The following is a 21,735-nucleotide window of genomic DNA, read 5'->3' as shown; positions in this document are numbered from 1 at the left end:
AATGTGTGTGCATGTATGTGTGTGTGTGTGTGTGTGTGTGTGTGTGTGTTGAGGTTTATGTGGCTTCAAGAGTGGTCAGTTGTTCCTTCTCTGTTATTCTAAATCAGTCAAAAGACCAGCTGGTAGCCCTGAACATGAGAGAACATCTGTAAACAGGGAAAGTCCTAGGATTCTTTTTGTTATTGGCTGTTCACTCCAATTTAGCATTACCACCTACTTCACAGGTGGAAAAACTGAAGTCTCACAAACTCAAAGGTGGTAGAGTCAGGATCAAACTGTGTCTTAAAACCCAGATTTTCACAAAGAAACAACACACAGTTGTGTTTGAATCTGGCTCATGGACACTCAATTAACATGATCAGGACAAAAAAGATATCTCAGATGTCTAGAGAGCATTCCTTGCGTGAGTGAGAGCCAAATTCAATCTCCAGCCTGCACAGTCCCTTGAAAACCACTTTGTGTGGCTCTGGTGGCTCCCAAAACCTTCAAACAGAGCAGCACTACATCACCAGGGCCCAAACTCCAAAGCCATCAGCCTACACCACCAGGCCATGTACTATAGCCCCTGGACTCCTCTGGGATGGCCCCTTCCCAAACAAAAGAAAAAAGAAAATATGTCAATCATGGACATACACTTTGGACTTCACAGCTTGCTGTGGATTACAGAAAAACTGATATTTAAAAGTGAGGCATCAAAGCACCACAATATTCTGGGTAGCAAAGGTTCCAATCCAGGAATACAGGAGTTATGGTTTAATTAGATGTAAATTTAGCATCTAAAATCTTATCATAAAATAATATGACAGTGGAAGAGATTTCATTTTTACTCAAAAAGTATGTACATGACCATTGTGGGTCAAAGGTAAAAGTCTGTGTAAGTCCTACTCCCCTGTCCCTGAGTATAGTTTTATCATGGACATCATATGTATTCATCACGACACAGATTGGGATGTATTCCTTATGTTTGTGCAAAGTCGAGATTTATGTGCAATTATCTTTATGGCAAATGTTCCAACAAGTTATAGCTGTTAAAGAAAATAAGATGCAAATGAACAAGGAGAAGCAGAAGCTTTGACTGCAGATTGGGAAATTTGGGAAGGCAGCCTAATGAGTGAATTTGTTTAAAAGGGGAAATTGGCAAACTTTATTCCAGTTCATTGGATTTCAGCAAACAGGAATTACTGAAGTAAGGACCAGAACATTGCACTGAGCAGGAACCATGTGCTCAGAGCTAGACAAGGACAAATCTCAGGGGCAGTACAATCTTGTTTCACAGAAAGTTCTCAAGTATCATGCTGGGGTTTTGTTTGCTTTAATAAAGTGTGCACAGACTAACAATACGGGCCGAGTCCATGTTAATGCCACCTCCAACGCCCAGAAAGAGACAGGCCAGAGGAGGAAGCTGAGAGAGAACAACTTTCCCAGTGGAAGGAGAGAGAGCATGTCATTGACCAAAATTATATCATCTAAAATTTTACAGACACTTCCAATGTATTAGACTGGAGTCTTACACATTTTGTCTTTTTTTAAAGTCATCAGTATTAATGTGTAAAATTTTCCAACACCGCATCCTCCATCACAGTGCCAGCTACTTCTTTCATCTCCGTAACTATCCTAAAGACAACTGAGAAGGGGTGAGACAGGGGGTAAGCTAAGGGACTTGCCAAGTCACTCTGGATGTGGGGATGAGAGGACACTTTAAAAGTAGGTCAGTCTGAAACTCTCTGCCAGGCAAGACTGTCAGTGAGCTCCAACCATACCCCAGAGTCAAGTGGGGAAATAAGGGGTCATATTAGACTTCAGAAATGAAAATGTGAGCCAAGTTGTAAGGTTGGGAGGTGCAGTAGGCTAGGTTAGGAGGGAATGAGAGAGAATTGCATGCAAACACAAGCACATTGTCCCCAAAGTTATGGTTAGGGGGTCATAGTGCCCTTTAGCCAAATCCAAAGAATCTCCTGGCCTTCCTTGTCTCTGGAAGGACAGAGTTTCTCCCCCAGCCACTAGCTCCCACTTCTACCTATAGCATTGCTAGAGAAAATGTGACCTTCGCCCAACATCCCATGACTAATTTCATAGTTCTCACATTGCAAGGGAAGATGGACTCTTAAGTGAACTGAAAAGCGTGTGTTGGACCCAAGTAAATAGGAACAGACAAGAAATGGTAGGGACAGAATAGAGGACTAACACATGTCCAAAGGCACCAGAAACTGAGAACTTGTCATCAGTAGGAAACTTAACAGAGGGTCAATGGTGGAGGGAAATGGAGACCTGGGTGGAGAGTTTGCGGCTGAAGTAGCTTATGTATGAAATCCCACCAATAATCATTTATGAATCACGGTGCTCAAATTATTTTTTCAAGTTTTTTAAAAAGAGAGGTATGGTTGATGACTGCTTGCTGTGTGGTTGGGGAGGAAAATCTATAGTTTTAGGGGTTAGAGCCTCAGCAATCTTTAGCACGTCTCCTCTGAGACATACCTGGCAAAGATTTTGTGCCGGTCTTGGAGTGATATAGGAAACCTGATCTGATCACCATCTTCTAACCTGCAACCTAGAGTCCCTCTAGGCATTTTAAACCATTTTAAGTAGGGGGCTGGAGCAATAGTACAGCGAGTAGGCTGTTTGCCTTGCACGCGGCCAACCCAGGTTTGACTCCCAGCATCCCATATGGTCCCCCAAGTACCACCAGGAGTAATTCTTGAGTGAACACTCAGGATTAACCCCTGTGCATAGCCGGATGTAACCCAAAAAGAAAAGAAAAGAAATACAAATAAACCATTTAAGTCACCAAACTTTATTTCATCTTGCATCCATAGTGTTACTTAGGGTTTAGGACATAGGCTATTAGAAAACACAATCTTATGGGTGTGGGAGGGATACTGGGATCCATGGTGATGGAAAATGGGCACTGGTGGAGGGATGGGTACTTGATCATTGTATAATCGAAACCCAAACACAAAAATTTGTAAATCTACAAGTGTACCCCATGGTGTTCCACTAATAAAAATTAAAAAACCACAATCTTGCTTTCCATAATCTGCTGTGTCTACTTAATTGAAAAGAAATTGAAATTTATTTTTAAATATTGTCTTATTTCTATATAAACACGAGCTGTCATGTCTTTCAGAAATAAGTGCACTGCCTTTGATAAAGTATTGATTCTGTCAAAGACTGTTTAGCCAAAGTAGTTATTTGTGTCCTTTACCAGTAAAATTTGCCTGCCTTTCACTACTCACTTGGAACCTCATATTTTAACCCCATAATACCCTAACTCACTGGTATAGTTCACTGGGCTACACTAACATCATGTAATGGACGATGTGGCTGGGACAAGATCTTCCTCACACTCTGGATGCTGGAAGTCCAGCACAAGGTGAGGTGAATTTGCCCTCTAGTCAGAACCCCTCCTGCACAAACCCCTCTATTAGGGTACCACAGGGTTCCTGGTAAAAGGGGCAATGGATATTTCTAAGGTCTTTTTATAAGGATACTAAACCCATTCATTAGGTCCCTCATCCTCACGACCTAATCATCTTAATTTAGGATGCATGGGATGGGGGAGGGGGTGCGCTCAATCAGTGATCAGGGGGACTAAGAGCTAGTTTGAGTAATGCCCAGGTAACTAAGCCAACAGCTAGGTCTTCTGGCAGGGGGGTAGTGATGATGCTCAGATCTGTGAAGGTCAGGGTCACCAGGGTAACCCCGGCAGTTCTTGGGTGGAGCTCAGACAGTGCCAGGTTCAGACTCAGGTCTGACGAATGCAAGACAGGCACACCTGACCACTGAACTATGTCCCAGACCCCTAACCACCTTAAACACCCTAACGCCCTAAACACCCTAAGGAAATGTCACCTAACACCACCAAAGTGATGGTGTCACAAAACACCATCAAGCAATAGGATTTTAACACATAGATTTTAGAGAATATAATTATTGAGACCTTATCACTTAGAAATATAGTAAAAATGAAAGTTATTTTTAAATTAGAAACCATTGGTACAATAGAGTAATTTGTCATTTGTTGCATACAACAATTACAATAGAAAATATTATTGTGGACTTCCTTTATTATTACTCTAGGTAGTAAAATGTTTAGGGAAAAAAAACAGTTACTCAGAATCATGAGAGGTGGTTTGGGCAAGAAAGAAAGAAGTGAATATAAACTCTACTTCATCCAGGGAGAGGGGTGGGTGAAGGCAGCTCGCAGAGGGCCAACAGACTCCTGGAAAGCTGTGGATGGAGGAGTAGGGTGTGACCTGCTCAGGCTTCACAGATCTGCTGGGCCAGAAGTCCTGTTATGATTCATAGATCTCCACAGCAAACTGGACTTGATGAATAAAACTAGAAATGACTAAATATTGTAAGACTCTTTATGTTGTGATTTTGTGTATTTTATTTCATAGGAGAGACAGAAGAGTCTCATGTCTTCAGCATTTTGGAGGAGAGCAAGCTTCTGGTGGACAGTGCTTTCTACAAGACAATGCAAAGGTCAGGCATGTCAGTGAGGCCAAGGGGATGAAGAGGTGGGAGATGGCACATGCAATCTGGGGACCCACACATGAACAGGCTTTTGTATGCTTTGCATGCTTTGCTTTGCTTCTGCACCCAATGGATGTGTTGATTGGCTTGAAGGTGGCATCTGGTCTGGGGAAATGAGTGACAGAACAACGTGTGTTTATTTCTCAAAAGAGTATGGAGCTATGTTGTGTTTTGGTCTTTGAAATTCCCTTCCTTTCGAAAAGGAATCATTTTTTAAGCATTCACCAATGGTTTCTAATATTCACAATTGGCAGCCAGTTCCAAAATATGTCCTACCTGGAGTTGTGTGCATAGATGATAATATCACTTGATTCTGTTAATTATCAACCTGCAATATGTCACCATTGTCCAGTGGCAGATTAGAAGTTGAAGGAGGATTACTGTTTCATCAAACAGGAACACCATGGCTCTGGTATTCTGTTCCCCCATTGATCCAGGGAAAACAGAAATCTGCACAGTTCTCCTTCTTGACTCTTCACACAAAGAATGCTGAGCAGCCCATCACAATTCTCCAAGTCTGAGTCAAAATCAGGTGTTTTTTCTGAAAATGGAATATGATGGAATCATCATATCCCACTCATGTTCTACAGCTGAAAGCTTAAAATAACTGTGTGTGAGTATGATGAGCTGAGCTTAGGTGAATGTGTGAGTGTGCGTTCTGAGTACCAAGAGAACTAATATTGAAGACTGGAAGGTCGTGTATCCAAACATTTCCAAAAACTAATGGTTAAAGTTAAGGTTTGAAGATTGAGATTGTTTCTTCCACTGATCATGCTTAAAACCTATGTATGGGTAAGCTCTTATGCTCTGAAAAGCCACTTATTCCACAGTCCCACTCACTCAGCAGGCAGACGGAAACCCAGGTTCTTTATCGCTGAGGAGCAGAAGGGAGACAGGCTCCCAGGGAAACATGTAATGTTGAGATCAAGTCTTTTGTCTGTTTGCTTGCTTGTTTTTTTTTATTGAATTACCATGAGATAGTTACAAAGCTTTCATGTCTGAGTTTCATAAAATGATCAAACACCCATTCCTCTACCAGTGCACATTCTCCACCACCAATGTCCCCAGTATACCGCCCCTTTCCAACCCTCCCCTGCTTCCATGGAAGACATTTTTCCCCATACTCTCTCTCTCTCTCTACTTTTGGGCATTATGGTTTTCAATACAGATACTGAGAGGGTATCGTGTTTGGTCCTTTCAGCACACATCATGGAGATCAAGTCTTATTGGATTATGCTATAATGAAACTCCCACAAATATGCTAATAGATTAATGAAGAAAACACCATTAAGAACTTGAACTTTAGATGTTACATTATTTTTCAGAAAAGGAGAGTAATTTATGTTTTGAAAAGAGCACACATCTTTACTTTTGTATAAATATGTATTTGTGAGTATATGTGTGTATTTCTATAACTTCCTTGGTGGAAGTTTCACTCTCCAGGAATTTGGGTCTTCTATAACATGACAGCCTTGTACAGAGCCGTATTTTTCTCACAACTAATTTTTTTTTCTTGTTAGCAAAATTCCTTTTCCAGGCACGAGTTCTAAGTGTCTCTGACAAAAGAGTGATTTTTCACTTTGTTTCCTGATCTGAGGACTTGTCTGGGCAGTTTAGTAGCATTAACTCACTGTAGGTTAAGACCTTACTCTTCCCTCTTACCAAAAGGTGGGTTAGGATGTTCCTTTGCACAAACTCTATGACTATTCTGAGGGTAACTCTTGAGTGCTTATTCTTATGTCATTATCTATGGTCTCTTTGTCTTTCAGTGATCTTTGGTAATTTACTGTTAATCACATCAGTAATTCCAACTGTGGGTTCATGAATCTGCACAGGGGTTAAAAACTTTGAAAACTCCTGACGATTCCACTTTACATGCTTTAGAAGAATAGGGCGTTGTTAAAGACAATGAAGTTACAACCCCAAAAAGTAGATGGCAAGTCCAAAACCCTCAACTCTCAGTCTTTGGATCTTTGTTTCCTTTTCATCAAAATTTAAGTAGTAATTTAAATTGGCTCAGGTTTCAGGATTCCCTCACTCGAGAAAAATTGAAGCTCACCCATAAAATAAAAGATTCGTAGAACTGTTTAATATATTTTTACCCTTTACTCAGTGAGACTACACAGGGCCTATGGAATTAGTATCAACAATATCACAATAAGAGTAGTTTACTAGTTTCCCAAATAATCTTTAGTTATGTTTAAAGAAATTGAATAACATTCTTTCACTTACTCTCTCAATGAATATTTGAGATAAATCTTCACTTTAAAGATGGTCAGGGTATTAGCTGGTATAAGTGATATTAGATGGTATTAGGGTATAGATGATTTTTAGCATTTATTATACTAAAGATAATAAATATCTTATACCTTTATTGATTATACTGTCACCCTGCTAGCAGTGACTTCCAATTTAATAATGTCACTCAATGATATTGCCCAGGCTCTATTTATTCAAATAGAATACAACCTGGAAGACAAAATTTGAACATGGAACAGGTTTGAAGCGGATTTGGGAGCTGATATCATATACATGTACATGCACATGCATACACACATGTACAAAAGCATACAGTATTGAGAAGCAGAGTTTGAAAACTACACTTAGAAGAATGAGATATGATCATAGGTATGTTCTGAAAACATAATAAGAATTACAGCAGCAAACTTCCTAAAATCCCTTCGCAAGTAAGTGCTGGCACAGAAAATTTCTGAAAGAGATCTTTGCAGTATCATCTTAGATCCAGTTTCCTCTCCATAGGGGACTTAGCCTCTCACCCATTACAGCTTGGGTTTTGTCTTAATTCTTGTTGTTGAAACAACGGAAAGTGGACAGAATGTGCTGAGTGGTGAAAATTTAATTTTAGTAACACAAAGGAGGAAAACAGTTGGAATCTGGAAAATTGGGCTGCCTCCAGTGGATGCCTCAGAGACATTCTGAAGACATAACACGAGGAATAGGCTTTCTACCGCTCAGCACTGTGCTATGGACTAGAAGCAGGATCTGATGGGCAGTGGTGGGTTTGCTCAGAGAGATTCAGCTTATCTTACCATGGCCATCTGTCTGGGTGCTGTTAATATAGGGTTTCATGCATAAAACCTTCCAGCACCACACCCTCCATCAGAGTGCTGGCTCCCTTCTCCACTGTCCCTGTGTGTCTCCTCCACCCATTCTCTTCCTTCAGCCCCCATGATGGTAAACTTCCTACTGAAGACCAGTTCTATTTCTGTTAACTTTGGGCATTTTTTAAAAATTCTTCTACTATCTTTTTTTATGTTCAATTGTTTATTTTTAAAGGAATCTTCTCCTGTGGAAGAATGTATTAAATAAAGGCTGTATTTATCCCAGAAAATTCTTCAAGCACACTTATGAAGAAATAGTGTTGAAGACAGAATGTGCCCAAAGAGAAAGTAGAGTATTGTTTACTGTTGGATACAAAGCAGTTACTAACTCCCTTGAGGAGAAATTTAGACTCACTATTCTTCAATTCGGAGAGCCCGGCAAGCTACCGAGAGTATTCAATATGCCAGACACAGTAACAACAAAAGTCTCCAATGGAGAGGTTACTGGGCCCGCTCGAGCAAATCGACGATCAGCAGGAGGGCCTTTACCTTTACCTTTACCTTTATTCTTCAATAACTGTATCCCAATGCTTCCTTGTCCTAGTCTTTGGTCATGACCAGCACATGCAGGTGAATTCTTTGTGCTCTATACCTGTCACTGAGCCTCTCAAATGTACCTCAAAAGTTCCTGTACCAACTTCCTAGGTCTCAGCCATAGCCATGTGCACATGTGTAAGACTCCTGTGCTCAGTATCTGTTCCTGTCTGGGCATCCAAGCCCTTGGGGATCTGAGCCCTTCCTGTAATCAGCTTCAGACTTAGTCCACGAGGCCTGCCTGTACTAGGCCATCTGTCTGGGTGCTGCAGCCCTACCTGATCCGCCTGCAGTATGCCTGTGCAGGTTTTAAAGGAGAGAGAAGTATAGGATTGGTGGGGAGTGAGGAGTGGGGGCAGGGGCAGTGGTGGATGTAGAGAGAGAGAGTAGAGCAGATGGTCTCCTTTTATTTGCTGCTATCATCCACCTCCAATCAGTCATCCCGTTTTCCTTTGATTGGCAACCTGTTCCAAGGACAAGATTTAAAATGACCAACTAAATTCACCTGGCGCTCCATACTTTCACTTGCGCTATATCAGTAGGAATAGGGTTGGGTCTTCAGACCTCTCTGGGTTCTCAGTGATGGTGCTCTTTAAATTCAATCAGATCATGGCAACTTCATTGCAGAGATAACATAGGTTTTGTCCTATTCAGTCTCAAAACTTGGAGATTTGAGTCTTGGCCTCCTGTGGTTGCTGCTGGAAATGGAGGAGCTGGCCTGAGGGGGTAGGATTTTTTTTACAGGACTGAGAAGGAGATAGGCTTCCCACCTTTCTAAAACTTTTGTGGTGATTTTGGTTGCTACTATAAACAGTGTGTTGTGGCCCTCTTCTGCTGCATAGTGAGTTATGTGGCTCTCTTCTGTTGCCTGGTGGATTGTCGTGGCTCTTTTCTGTTGCACAATGAGTTGATGTGACTCCTTTTTGCAGTGAGTTTTTGTGACTCTTCTGTTGCACATGGGTTGTCATGGCTTTTTTCTGTTGTGCAGTGAGTTGTGACTCCTCTGTTGTGCAGTGAGTTGTGTAACTCTCTTCTGTTGTGTGGTGTGTTGTTGTGGCTTTTTTCTGTTGTGCAGTGAGTTGTTGTGACTCCTCTGTGGTGTAGTGAGTTGTTGTGACTCCTCTGTTGTGTAGTAAGATGTTGTGACTCTTCTGTTGAGTAGTGAGTTGTTGTGACTCTTCTGTTGCATGGTGGGTTGCTGTGGCTCTTTTCTGTTGTGCAATGAGTTGTGTGGTTTTTCTGTTGTGCCTCATTAAGTGGGACTGAATGAGAATATCTATCTTACCTAGCTATGAGAATCAAGTGAATTCATATACGGAAGTATTTAAAGGTCAAAATTTGGCCAGGTTTTCTACCTTTTAATAAGCTAGATTATCTATCATTATATCTTACCTCTTTACTAAATTCTGTGACTTATGTGAATAGGTTCTATGTAAAAATTTATATTAGAACACTCTGCAGTGCCTAGCACATTCGATAATGGTCCACCCAATTAATCAGTGACTAATTGCCAGTCTTAAAAGAATAATTTATTCTATATCTCTTCTTTGTGCTATAGAAACCTCAACAAAAGGGAAATCATTTCTCCATCTCAGCTTTTGTCTTTTTCCAAACTCCCTGAACCAACAAGCCGAGCCATTTCTCGAGCAGCAGAAATAATGGTAACTTCAATACAGGCAATGAAAAGAAGACTTGACTTAAAACTTAAACAATCACAGACTCCAACAGGCAAGTACCTGGGTGTCTTTCTCAGTCCAGGAACAGCAGCTCCCAGGGAACAGCCTTGACTTTTCCTAGGGGGCAACATTGCACAGGGCACATTTCTGACTTGATCTCATGCATTGTGGGCTCACTTTCCTACTTATTCAGAGGATAAACACAGAAGTTCATTAAATGCTGATTATACAGCTACCATACTCTGATTATGTCAGTCTAGGAAGTAACTGTATGTGCTATTCACATCAAATTTGGAGAACTGATCAATAAACTAAGTATCCTGATTTATGTTATAAAATAACAGGAAATTTTCCATGCCTCCCAATTCACCTGGTTAAAACCTGGAAGCTAATGCCTAAAAGCTCTTTGAGGAGACTTTTCTATGTGTAAGTCAGCACATTACAATCACAGGAGAGTATCCCTGTGTGATATCATATCAGTGAGGATGTTCGAGGCCTCTAAGACACAATTTGTTCATCCCTATGGTAGTGAGCACCGGGACTCACTCAGGTGCTGTTGGCGGATCAAAGTGCAAAGAGACGCAAACAGGAGTTGATAGAAGGCCACCTTAATGAAATATTTTGTCTGTAGTCACAAGGAAATTTGTAATTTATAATGGGGAACTGGAAAACAAGTTTTTCTTTTTAATGAGTTTGTCCATACATTTTTCAGTATGATGCCTTAAGCTAGTTGATCTTTGAGCCCTTCTTCCTAACTGGCTGCAGATTAATTTAATACTCACTTATTAGCTTTTGAATAAGACTCAGCTAAAGAAGGATTAACCAGAATTTTCAGACAGTTAAGTTGAAATGATTTTATAGCAATAAAACATTCACTTGAAATGGATTTTCTGTCAAATATTATACTTAAAAAATGTTTATGGAGCCAGAGAGAATAGTAAAAGGGTTTAAACTCTTGTCTTGCCTACAACCAATCCTGGTTCAGTCCCTAATAACATGTGGTCCCCTGAATACGACCAGGAGCTTATTCCTGACCATAGAGGCAGGTTTGTGGTAACTTCCAAGCATTGCTGGGGTTATCCAAAATCCATCTGCCCTCAAAAATAAAATATCTCTAAGGATTGTTGGTCCCTGTCTTTATCTCAGGGTAAATTAGCAAACCAGCAGGGATGGAAATTCTGCTCTTAGAAAATACCAGCACTTTGGTTTATGTTTTAGAAACTTAACAACCTTTGATCAAGGCTATAAGTTTAGTGTTTAAAGAAATTCATTTGATGTGTTTAGTTCAGTTCATAAGGTATAATTTCATCGATTTGCTCAAGCGGGCCCAGTAACGTCTCCATTGTGAGACTTCTTGTTACTGTGTTTGGCATATCGAATACTCCCAGAAGGTATAATTTAAGAATATAATTTATGATGCTTCTTAAAATTATTTCTATTTTCAAAATTTAGCATTGAAATCATGGCTTACATATTGTCTCAGCTGTCCAATTGTCTACAAAATTTAGACAGTAGGAAAGTGAAAGGATTCAGATGAATCCCCTATCACTTCATCACCAAGCAATGCCTATAATTAGATGTTGGTACCCCTCCTTCCAGGCATTTCTTATTATTAGTTTTGTTTATTAATATTATTTGTGACCATATGATTCTTTTCAATAGAGTTTATTTATGATACTCTGGCCTGTTCTTTAGCATTTCTTGTTGAGAAATGTTTGTATTCATCTTTTAAAGAAATGCACATTCTCTACTAACTAAATGCAAATTGTAGTCTGGGGTTTATGTACCGCTGCAAGTGGAGGGATTCCATCAAGATTGATTAGTGAACACTGGTTATTTAGAAGCTGATTTTGTTTCTTTTCAATGTGAAAATGGCAGGCTTTCAAAATCAAAAATCAATGGAATGATTTTGCTTCTCTCCAATATGAAAATGAAATACCTAGAAAAGTGTTTTATTAGTGACTATCTCAATTTCATTAGCATCTGTTTATGTTTATATTTTTGAAGATTTGTGTAAACCATCTCATAGGAATCAATGTCATTTAGAATAATAGACACAATCATATTTTTACTATGATTTGTTGAATAAATAGTGATAGAACTGGCAAATGAAAGACTGTTTGGGGGGCTCTAATCTAGAAATATATAAAAGAGGGAACCAAAAATCAATATGAAGGGAAAAAGGGATTTTGTACATCAACACATGAACACTCTTGGTAGTCATAACTAAAGAAGGTTTGGAGGGGACAGGAGATAAATACTTCATATCCACTGTCTTCTGAAGCATTGAAATCATGGCTTACATATTGTCTCAGCTGTTCAACTGTGACAAATAGATCTGTAGATGTGTCGAGTAAGGGTGATGAGGACTCTGAGAAGTACTCACTGTGTGTCTCTCAGGGAACTGGAACTCTTAGAACTGCTTTTCTGAAAGATCACAGAGAAAAAATAAATTTAAAAACCTACATTCCTGGCAATAAGAAAGCTCAAGGGGAGTAAATGGAAGTACTTGATGTAAAGGAGAAAAATGTCTTGCAATGCATGATATAGATCACTTACAAATCCCAATGTGTGGGATCCATCTACTTTAGACAGGCAACTTTATTGGCCAGATCTGTGATTATAAATACAATGCCTATAGTTTATTGTATTTTTTTTTTCAGATATTTTGTCAGAAGACATACTGAACACAATTGCAAATGTGTCGGGTTGCCTGCCCTTCATGCTGCCCCCCAAATGCCCAAACTCTTGCCTGGCTAATAAATACAGGCTCATCACAGGAGCATGTAACAACAGGTACTTTCTCTACATTTTTATACTCCGCCATTGTAAGTTGTTCCTTGGCATCATTAGGTGTCATCAGGAGACTCCAGACTCTGTGGAAATCCCTGCTTCTGAGCTCCTGATTACTCATCTGCACCATCCTTCTTTGCATCATCACCATGTCTGGAGAGCATCTAGCACCCAGTATGACCAGAAAAAATACTTTTCTTAAAATGTTTTTAACTATTGAGATAACAGTTATGATAGTGTTAATGTTTATGCCACAGCACAAATCCAAATGATTCCATCACCATCCTGCTGTCTCTTTCAATCTGCCTCTTCCTTCTACATTTCCCTAACCACTTTCTCCCTCTTATTCAAACTTGGTAACTTCTGTTGTCAGAATGCAAGTGCTTATCTTCATGTTATACTGTTGGTTGCTTCACTTTGTTTCTTTGTCAGCCACTTATAAGTGAGATCATCTGGCATTTTTCCTTTGCCCTCAGATTTATTTCCATACAGATTATAGTTGTTTTTTAAAAAAAAACTTTTAATCTTTTCTTATTGTTGAGTGGTATTCTATTTTGTACATATACTTCAATTGATTTATCTACTCATCTGTCGTTTGGATTGTTTCCAGAATGTAACTATTTTTAATAGTCCTGCAATGAAAATAGGTATGAATATATGTAGCACTGTAGTACCACTCTCCCATTGTTCATTGATTTGCTCGAGCAGGCACCAGTAACATCTCACAACAAATTGTGGGACTTGTTGTTACTGTTTTAGGCATATTGAATACCTCACAGGAGCTTGCCAGGCTTTGTCATGTGGGCTAGATACTTTCAGTAGCTTGCTGGGCTCTTCCAGAGGGGAGGAGGAATCAAACTCAGATCGGCTGCGTGCCAGGCAAACACCCTACCCGCTGTGCTATTACTCCAGCCCTAGGTATAAATATATATTTGAAACAAATGTCTTTGTGTTCTTGGGATATATACCACATAGTAGATTTGATAAGTCATAGGGTAGTTGTATTTTTAAATTATTTTTCCAATTTTTTGTTTTATTGAATCACCGTGAGATAGAGCATTACAAAGATGATTGGGTTTCAGTTATATAATGTTCCAACACTCATCCCTCCACCACTGTAATTTCCTGGCACCAGTGTCCCCAGTTTCCCTTCCATCCCAACAAACCACCCCACCCCCCTCTATTTACCCCCACCTCTATGGCAGTCACCTATCTTCTCTCATGCCCTCTCTCTCTCTTTCTCTCTCTCTCACACACACACACACTCACTCTCCTTTTAGGCATTATAGTTTGCAATACAGATGCTGAAAGGTTGTCATGTATATTGTTCTTAACTATCTATATTCCATATTATTTTCCCTAGTGGCTGAACCAGACAACATCACCACCAAAAGTGAATCAGAATTTCATTTCAACACTTCCATGATAATTTTGCATGTTTCTAGTCTTTTAGGTATAGGAAGTTCTCACTGCTATGAGGTGATGCCAACTCAGTGTTGTTTTGATTTGTATTTCCCTGATAATAAGTTATAATGAGCATTTATCCATAAACCTGTTGGCCCTCCGTATGTATTTTTTGAGAAAGCATATGTCCATCTTCTCTCCCCATTTTTTGGAAAGGATTGTGTGTTTTGTTGCTGTTGAGATTTTTCTTGCTTGCTGGGAGGGAGGCAGCATGACTGGTAACAGTGCTTAGGGCTTAGTTCTGGCTCTGGGCTCAAGGCTCATCACTCCTTCTAGAGTTCATTCTGTGAATTCCTTTTATCACTTGCCTTTTTTCTCCCATATTCTTTTATTTATATTTTTGCTTCCCACGGGATTTTCTTTCCTTTTTCAAAACAAGACCATTAAATAGTATTTCTTGGATAAATCTGAGTTCCTATGTATGTCTTTGCACTTCTCTTGAGGCTTCTAGAAATTCATCTCTCTTCTTCTTGTCATATGATCACAATGTTTATTTTGTTTATTTTGTCCTGAACAAATTTGGGACTTCTGGATTAGGCAACATATCTCCTTCCTCAGATGGAGATACTATCAATTATAAATTCTTCCATGAAACTTCTGGAATTTCCCTCTATGATTTTGTTGCCTACTGTCTGAACCCCATCAAATATGGTGTGGTAATTATAAAAAATGGGTAGGAAGTGTCTTATGATGTGTTGCGCAGCCTTGAAAGCAGTCCAGAAATATGTTCACTCATGAGTGAGGCTCAGCCCAAGAGTGTGGAAAGCAGCCTGGAGCATGGCGGTGGTTGGGTAGTAGAGGTCGGCTGCCTGGGCTGGGTCCCTTGGAGCAGGGAGGGCTCTCACCCACCCCTCTCTGGGGCGCCCCAAGTGAAAACAGCCTGGCGCGAAGTCCAGTGGCATAGTTATGGGGGCGTCATTTTATGCTCTCTTCTAGGAGAAGCAGCCTCATAGGGGGATGTGTGTGTGTGTGTGTGTGTGTGTGTGTGTGTGTGTGTGTGTGTCAGAGAGCCCAGCAAGCTACCTAGAGTAGCTTGTACAGCAGAGCCTGGCAAGCTACCCATGGCATATTCAATATGCCAAAAACAGCAACAATAATGGGTCTCATTCCCCCGGACCCTTAAAGAGCCTCCAATACGGTAGTGTTGGGAAAGATGAGTAAGGAGAGGTGCTAAAATCTCAGGGCTGGGACAAATGGAGAAGTTACTGGCCCCTGCTCGAGTAAATTGATGAACAACGGGGTACATCAGTGATACAGAATACAGAATACAGTGATACAGTGATACAGAAATTCTGGAATTCCTATGATAAGATTGTTGTTTTTTTTTAGTACTCAACTGAATAGGATCTCTATGTAAATATCTCTTTATGCTTTGTTCTTTGCTTCTTTATTTTTTCCCTTTTTTAAAATTGATAATATTCAATATCTTGTTCTAGAGTTCACAAATTTAAGTCCATCTTCTTTTATTCTGCTGTTTACTCATGCTTGTATATATTTTAGCTCAATTACTGTATCCTTCAGCACATTAATTTCTGTTTGGATGAGATTATTCATTCTTTCTCTCAAACTTTCTTTTAACTTATTGATGGTTTCTTCAACTGATTTTATTATCTCACTGAACATCGTTAGTATTATTGCTTTGAGTTATTCCTCATGAAATTAAAAAGAATCAGGAATATTTAAGGGATCATTTTTCCTCATCCACTGATGTGGCATGGAAGTCTAGCTGACCTGGTCTCGGTCCAGTACTCATAGTTGCTTGTGTCTGGCAACTTACGTGGAACCCATGGAATCAGTGCTCATTAAGTCAGCTTGAGTAGCCACTGGAGATTATTGTCACAAGTACATGATCCCAGCTGTTCAGTAAGCTGATTTTCATAGCTATAGGGGTTTTTGTTTTTCAATACACAGATGTAATTTTAGAGCCAATTTTCAGCATATCTGGGTAGCAACCCATGGTGTTGGACTGTGATTATAATTAGATGGTCCTCTAGCAGCAAGTCAGAGTGGGCCTTCCTGTTGCTAGCTGGACTAATTTATATGTGGTCCCAAATGCCTGAGTACTACATTAATCAGGTCTGGAAGATAACCATGGGGCATTGTTCTTACTACCCCATGAAGGGTAGTAAGCTTGAAAAGGTCAGCTGTGTTCTCTTATGTACTAGTTTTCTGACAGCACTAATGTGTTTTCACTAGTTTCTAAGAACCTGGGTGTCAAGAACCAGATAATTTGGGCTTGTGCTGAATTGACCCTCTGACTCATGCCTTGGGCCTAGAGCATATTATACACTCATTTCATAACGATACCCAATATAGTAAGTGATAATCATTATGAAATGAGTGTACAACGTGTAGACCTCTATATTTTAAGCCCAAGGCATGAGTCAGAGGATTACAGATATAATTCAGTGTGCATTTTTCCTAGGAGCTCTTGATTAATATTTGAATAGGATTACTTCTCAAAATTATAGGAACATGGTTTGTGGCTCCGCATAATGTCAAGTTAGCAATGAGCATGAACAAACCTGAGTCTTCAGCTTCCTAGATGTTCACAGGATAGACATTCACATGGCATAAAGCGGTAGACACATCCTGTTATTGGATGTATCTGACAAATACAGGATCTTGTCAAATGTGCACCCAGACTCACATAAGAAGTAAAATAGACACTGTGGGTTGTAAGGCAGAACCCTACCAAGTGTTCATTCCAAATTTCCTTTACATGAGAATTCTGCAATAAAAGTCTTTTGTGGTGTAACATTTGTGATCTATGCAACCTTAAAATCCATAAAGTAATAAAAGAAATGATAATTGTATAAATATAATATGATGTATTAAAATGAAAAGTCAGACTCAGAGTCTACATGGACATGGTACATGTTTTATGTATAAAAAACGAGTATATAAGTCTATAAATTAACTATCCTCAAGTAGTCAAAACCCAAGTCAAATGTAGGATCTGTCATTTAAATAAATTGTTTGCATGTACAGATAATGTTTGATAAGACCCTACATTCTTTCCTTTTTTCTAGATAGTTCTCTTGCAGTTATATTCACAATCACTTTTCGCCTCATTTTAAATGTTATTTAATTCAAAAACTTCCTCAACAAAGTTAATCCCTTGTGGAGATTACTGGAATGAAATTCTCTAACACAATATCTTCCTTTTGAGACATCTTTAAATTTCCTGTCATGATATTTTGTAAGCAACAAAAAATGTGGTTGACTGAAGCTCAAGTGATGCTACAAGTATTGGACATGATACTATGACATCATTTACTAGTGACACCTTAAAGTGAAAAAAGTAAAACAGGTGCACCTGGCCTTGGCCTCTTATATGAAATGCTACAATGTATAGTACGGGAATAAAAGACTCCAAAACAAGTCATATTTCTATTTGGAGACTTAAGAAAAATGTGGAAAGCCACTACTTAACAGAAAATCATTTGGGCCGACAGAAAAGTCTAAACACCCACCCTCATTGATCCTGCTCTACAAACTGAGTAGTTCTAATCATCCTAATCAAGTAACTTGCCAGAAAACAGATAAATAATAAGCTGAATCTCCTTACACTTTAAGACATCTGACAGGACATTAGGCATCTAAGTCATTCCCCGGCCACTTGGGTACTGTGTGCTGATGGAAAAGTATCCACATAGCCCTTACTGCAGAGGTGAAGAGCTAACTTCCAGTTTTATACCAGTATATAATTATTAGCTACATTCCTCCCACACCCACCCCAGGTTACAGCATAAGGTGATACTGTGCTCCTTCTCAAGGGGGGCAGAGTTAGTCTCTGCTATACCCATGACAATAATTGGAAGAGCACATACTGACCAAAGACCAAAGTCTCCCAGCATCCCCATGAGCTTTACAATCAACCTTCTAGCTGGGAATTTAGTGTTACTTTGTCTTTAGGATACAGTGCATGAAAAGGCAATAGATCTATCTGACCAACCCCACGACAGAGGCTCACATTTCAGATCAGTAGAAGTAGCTGGAGTCACTGTGAAAAACCATCTGTCTCCTTACAGCTCTTTTCCAAAAATATTTCAATTAACTAATTGTCACCAGCATTAACATGTTTCTTCCAGTAATGTAAATCTTCTCAAGGGATAGTGCAGTACTGTAAGTTGATCCTCGTTGGACTGAGACTCTAGTTTCTAAGGAAAAGTAAAATGTTGAACAACATTTAAGAGCTTTGAAGAGATAAGATGGCCATCAGTACCTCCAGACCCACTGAATTCAACCACAGGCACTTGTCAACTTTCCTGGGTCCAGCTGACCAGGTGGGGGCTGTGATCATGAAGATGAAGCATCTGCTGGTGCTGACTGTCCAGTCACATATCTGCTCCTGCTATTGTGACATCTTTGTGAGTGACTGAAATATAAAAGTCAATCAGTAAAATAAATAAATAAATAAAGATCATCACCCAAGCAGTTAAATTAACCTTTCATTATTTTTAATTGAGTGAAATAACACCTCCCTCTGAGCAGCACTTTATGAAATTTCAATAAAGACAAACCAACTGTAACGAATCTAAGCACTTTATTAAAGTGCCTTCCAATCTTCCCGGTCTAACTTATTGCAGCTAATTGAATGCATTGCCATCCTTTATAGTTTTGCAAATTGAGCCATGTAGATATGCTGGAGGTTAGTGATGTATTAATCACAAAATTATTTCCCACTTACTGACCCTACAAATGAACAAAAGTAACCACCACTATTAATAGCTCCTAGTTTTTATAGCTGCATTTATCTTCCATACTTATACAACTTTTATCACATACATATTTATATATTTCATGTTTTGCATTTTGCAATTGAATTTTCATAATCAGAAAATTTCCAGCTAGCATGAAGCCTAACAGTTCATTGTTTTCTTCAAAATTGAGATTTAATTTTTTCAGAGGTTGCCATTGGCACCAGAGATATTACATGGTGGGTAATGTGCTAGCCATGCACACATCTGACCCATTTTCGGTCTCTGACACTACATATGTTCCCCAGCACCTTCAAAAGTGACCCTTGAACACAGAGCCAGAGTAAGCTGTGGACAACACCACATATGACCCCCCCAAAGCACTATTAGAATATAATTACTTAACTCAGAATATACATTATAAATTGTGATAATTATTTAACATACAAGTGAATTTTTTAGATTAACTTATTGAAATGAACAGAATTTCACTGACCAAGTGATCATGATACTTTTACCTGAGACAGTTCCTTTTGTATGAGGCATTTGAACACAATGGCATGTTATTAAGAATATAATTTGTGGTATATTTATAAAAATATATATCATATATCTACATATGTATTAGAAGACTGATATCCAAGACCAGGGAAAACAAAGGTTAGGACTGGTCAATAGTTGCAACTGACCACAAGTATGTGTAGGGAATAAAGTAAGTAATATAGAAAAGGAACCCATGTGATAATAGTTAGAAATGATCAAACTGGACAAGAATTGAGCATGAAAAATAGGTAAAGGAATGTACAGGATAACCTTTCAGTATCTGTATTGTAAACCACGATGCCTGAAAGGGGAGAGAGGAAGTAAGGAGTGAGAGAGAGAGAGAAAGAGAGGAGAAAAGAGGGAGAAGGAGAGAGAGAGAGAGGAGAAAAGAGGGAGAAGGAGAGAGAGAGAGAGAGAGAGAGAGAGAGAGAGGAGAAAAGAGGGAGAAGGAGAGAGAGAGAGAGAGAGAGAGAGAGAGAGAGAGAGAGAGAGAGAGAAGAAATGTGCCTGCCTTAGAGGCAGGCTGGGACAGGGGATGGGGATTGCAGCAGATGGAAAATGGGTAATTGGTGGTGGGAAATGTGCAATGGTGGAGGGATGGGTGTTGGAATACTGTATGACTGAAACCTAATCATGAACAGCTTTGTAAGGATCTCTCTCACATGGTAAAAAGGTAAAAGGTAAAGGCCCTCCCGTTGATCATCGATTTGCTCAAGCGGGCCCAGTAACGTCTCCATTGGAGACTTTGTTGTTACTGTGTCTGGCATATCAAATACGTCACGGGGAGCTTGCCAGGCTCTGCCTGCAGGCGAGATACTCTCGGTAGCTTGCCGGGCTCTCTGAGAGGGGCGGAGGAATCGAACTTGGGTCGGCCATGTTGGCTGCGTGCAAGGCAAATGCCCTACCGCTGTGCTATCACTCCAGCCCGGGTAACTCAGTCGGTAGAGCATGAGACTCTCTCACATGATTCAATAAAAAATAATTTAAGAATATAAACATGATTTTTTAAAATAAACTACTGATGGGAATGTCGATTGGTTTAGTCTGTATGAAAAATAATGTAGAAATGTCTCATAAAAATAATAATAGAATTTCCATGTGACCCAGCAATTCCACTTCTTGGCATCTAGACCCCAAGTGCAAACACATTATTTCAAAAAGATATATACATACCTCTGTTCATTGCCATGTTTAGCACAATAGCCAAGATATAAAAATGGATAGATTAATGGATAAAAAAGTTCAATGACAGATGAATGGATAAAGAAGTTATGTATGATATTCTATCACTGTATCACTGTCATCCCATTGTTCATCGATTTCCTCGAGCAGGCACCAGTAACATCTCCATTTGTCCTAGTCTTGAGATTTTAGCAAGTGCCACACTGGAGGCTCTTTCAGGGTCAGGGGAATTAGACCCATCATTGTTACTGGGTTTTTGCATATCGAATATGCCACAGGGAGCTTGTCAGACTGCCTTGTGGGCAGGATACTCTCGGTAGCCTGCAGGGTTCTCCAAGAGCTAGAACTAGACAGTAGGAGATTGCGAGGCTGCACGCTTCTGGAAGCTTGGTTTTATAGTCTCTGGCTCTTGGCCGTTGATGGGATTACACAGGAGAGCAGGAGGGTAGTTGGTGGGTGTAACGTCTAGCTACTGGAAGATGGGAGATCTGGGTGGAGGAGGCCCAGTCCCAATCCGAGCAGGCTTGGAGATCTCAGCCCCAAATCCAGCACACTTGGGTTCCTCTGCCAGTTCCTTCATGTGTGAGGTTTGTCAGAATGTGTGGAGAATGGTCTTAAGCATGGCTGTGGCTGGTTCCAGAGGTCTTCTGCTGCCGGGGCTCTGCTCTTGGCAGGGGGGAAACTTAACCCATCCCCTCTCCAAGGGGCCCTGGTGAGAACAGCCAGGTGTGGGGGCAGGAGACTCTATATATTATTATAGAATAATAATATAATCTATTATTATATCTCTCAGTATAATGTTATATAATATTCTATAACAGTAGAATATTATTTACCTGTCAGTAAAGACAAAACTATGCAGTCATTACATACATTATGAATGAAACTGAATGGTATCATGCTAAACAAAATAAATAAGAGGAAAAAGGACAAGTTCTGAATGATCTTAACTCATCTGTGGAATATAATGAGAAAAACATGGAAAAAAATCAATATTGAACAGTAACAAATTGTTGACCTTGGGAAGTGGTGGGAAAAATGATGATGGGACTAGAGGTGACACAGGGACAAGTTGTGGGAGGTCTTGGGTTCTCTGGTAGTGGTGAAGTGCAGTAACTTTGTGCATTTGGGCACTAATGTAGTTATCTTACCTAAACTATAGAAATATTGAAATTAATTTTT

General features: G+C 39.7%; 1 protein-coding gene across 1 annotated transcript in view; it reads left to right on the top strand.

The window, feature by feature from the left end:
• Positions 1 to 3,315: 3,315 nt before the first annotated feature.
• TPO (thyroid peroxidase) overlaps positions 3,316 to 21,735 on the top strand; it is a 102,002-nt gene continuing 83,582 nt past the window's right edge. Inside the window, exons 1-4 of the mRNA XM_056126439.1 lie at positions 3,316 to 3,370; positions 4,401 to 4,485; positions 9,751 to 9,920; positions 12,532 to 12,664. Of these exons, the coding sequence (XP_055982414.1) occupies positions 3,316 to 3,370; positions 4,401 to 4,485; positions 9,751 to 9,920; positions 12,532 to 12,664 (443 nt within the window). The remainder of the gene's footprint in view (positions 3,371 to 4,400; positions 4,486 to 9,750; positions 9,921 to 12,531; positions 12,665 to 21,735) is intronic.

This window comes from Sorex fumeus, unplaced genomic scaffold (genome assembly GCF_029834395.1).
Source record: "Sorex fumeus unplaced genomic scaffold, SorFum_2.1 ptg000006l, whole genome shotgun sequence".
Lineage (NCBI taxonomy): Eukaryota > Metazoa > Chordata > Mammalia > Eulipotyphla > Soricidae > Sorex > Sorex fumeus.
The sequence above is the reverse complement of the archived record's forward strand: the minus strand, read 5'-3'. Positions and strand labels throughout refer to the sequence as shown.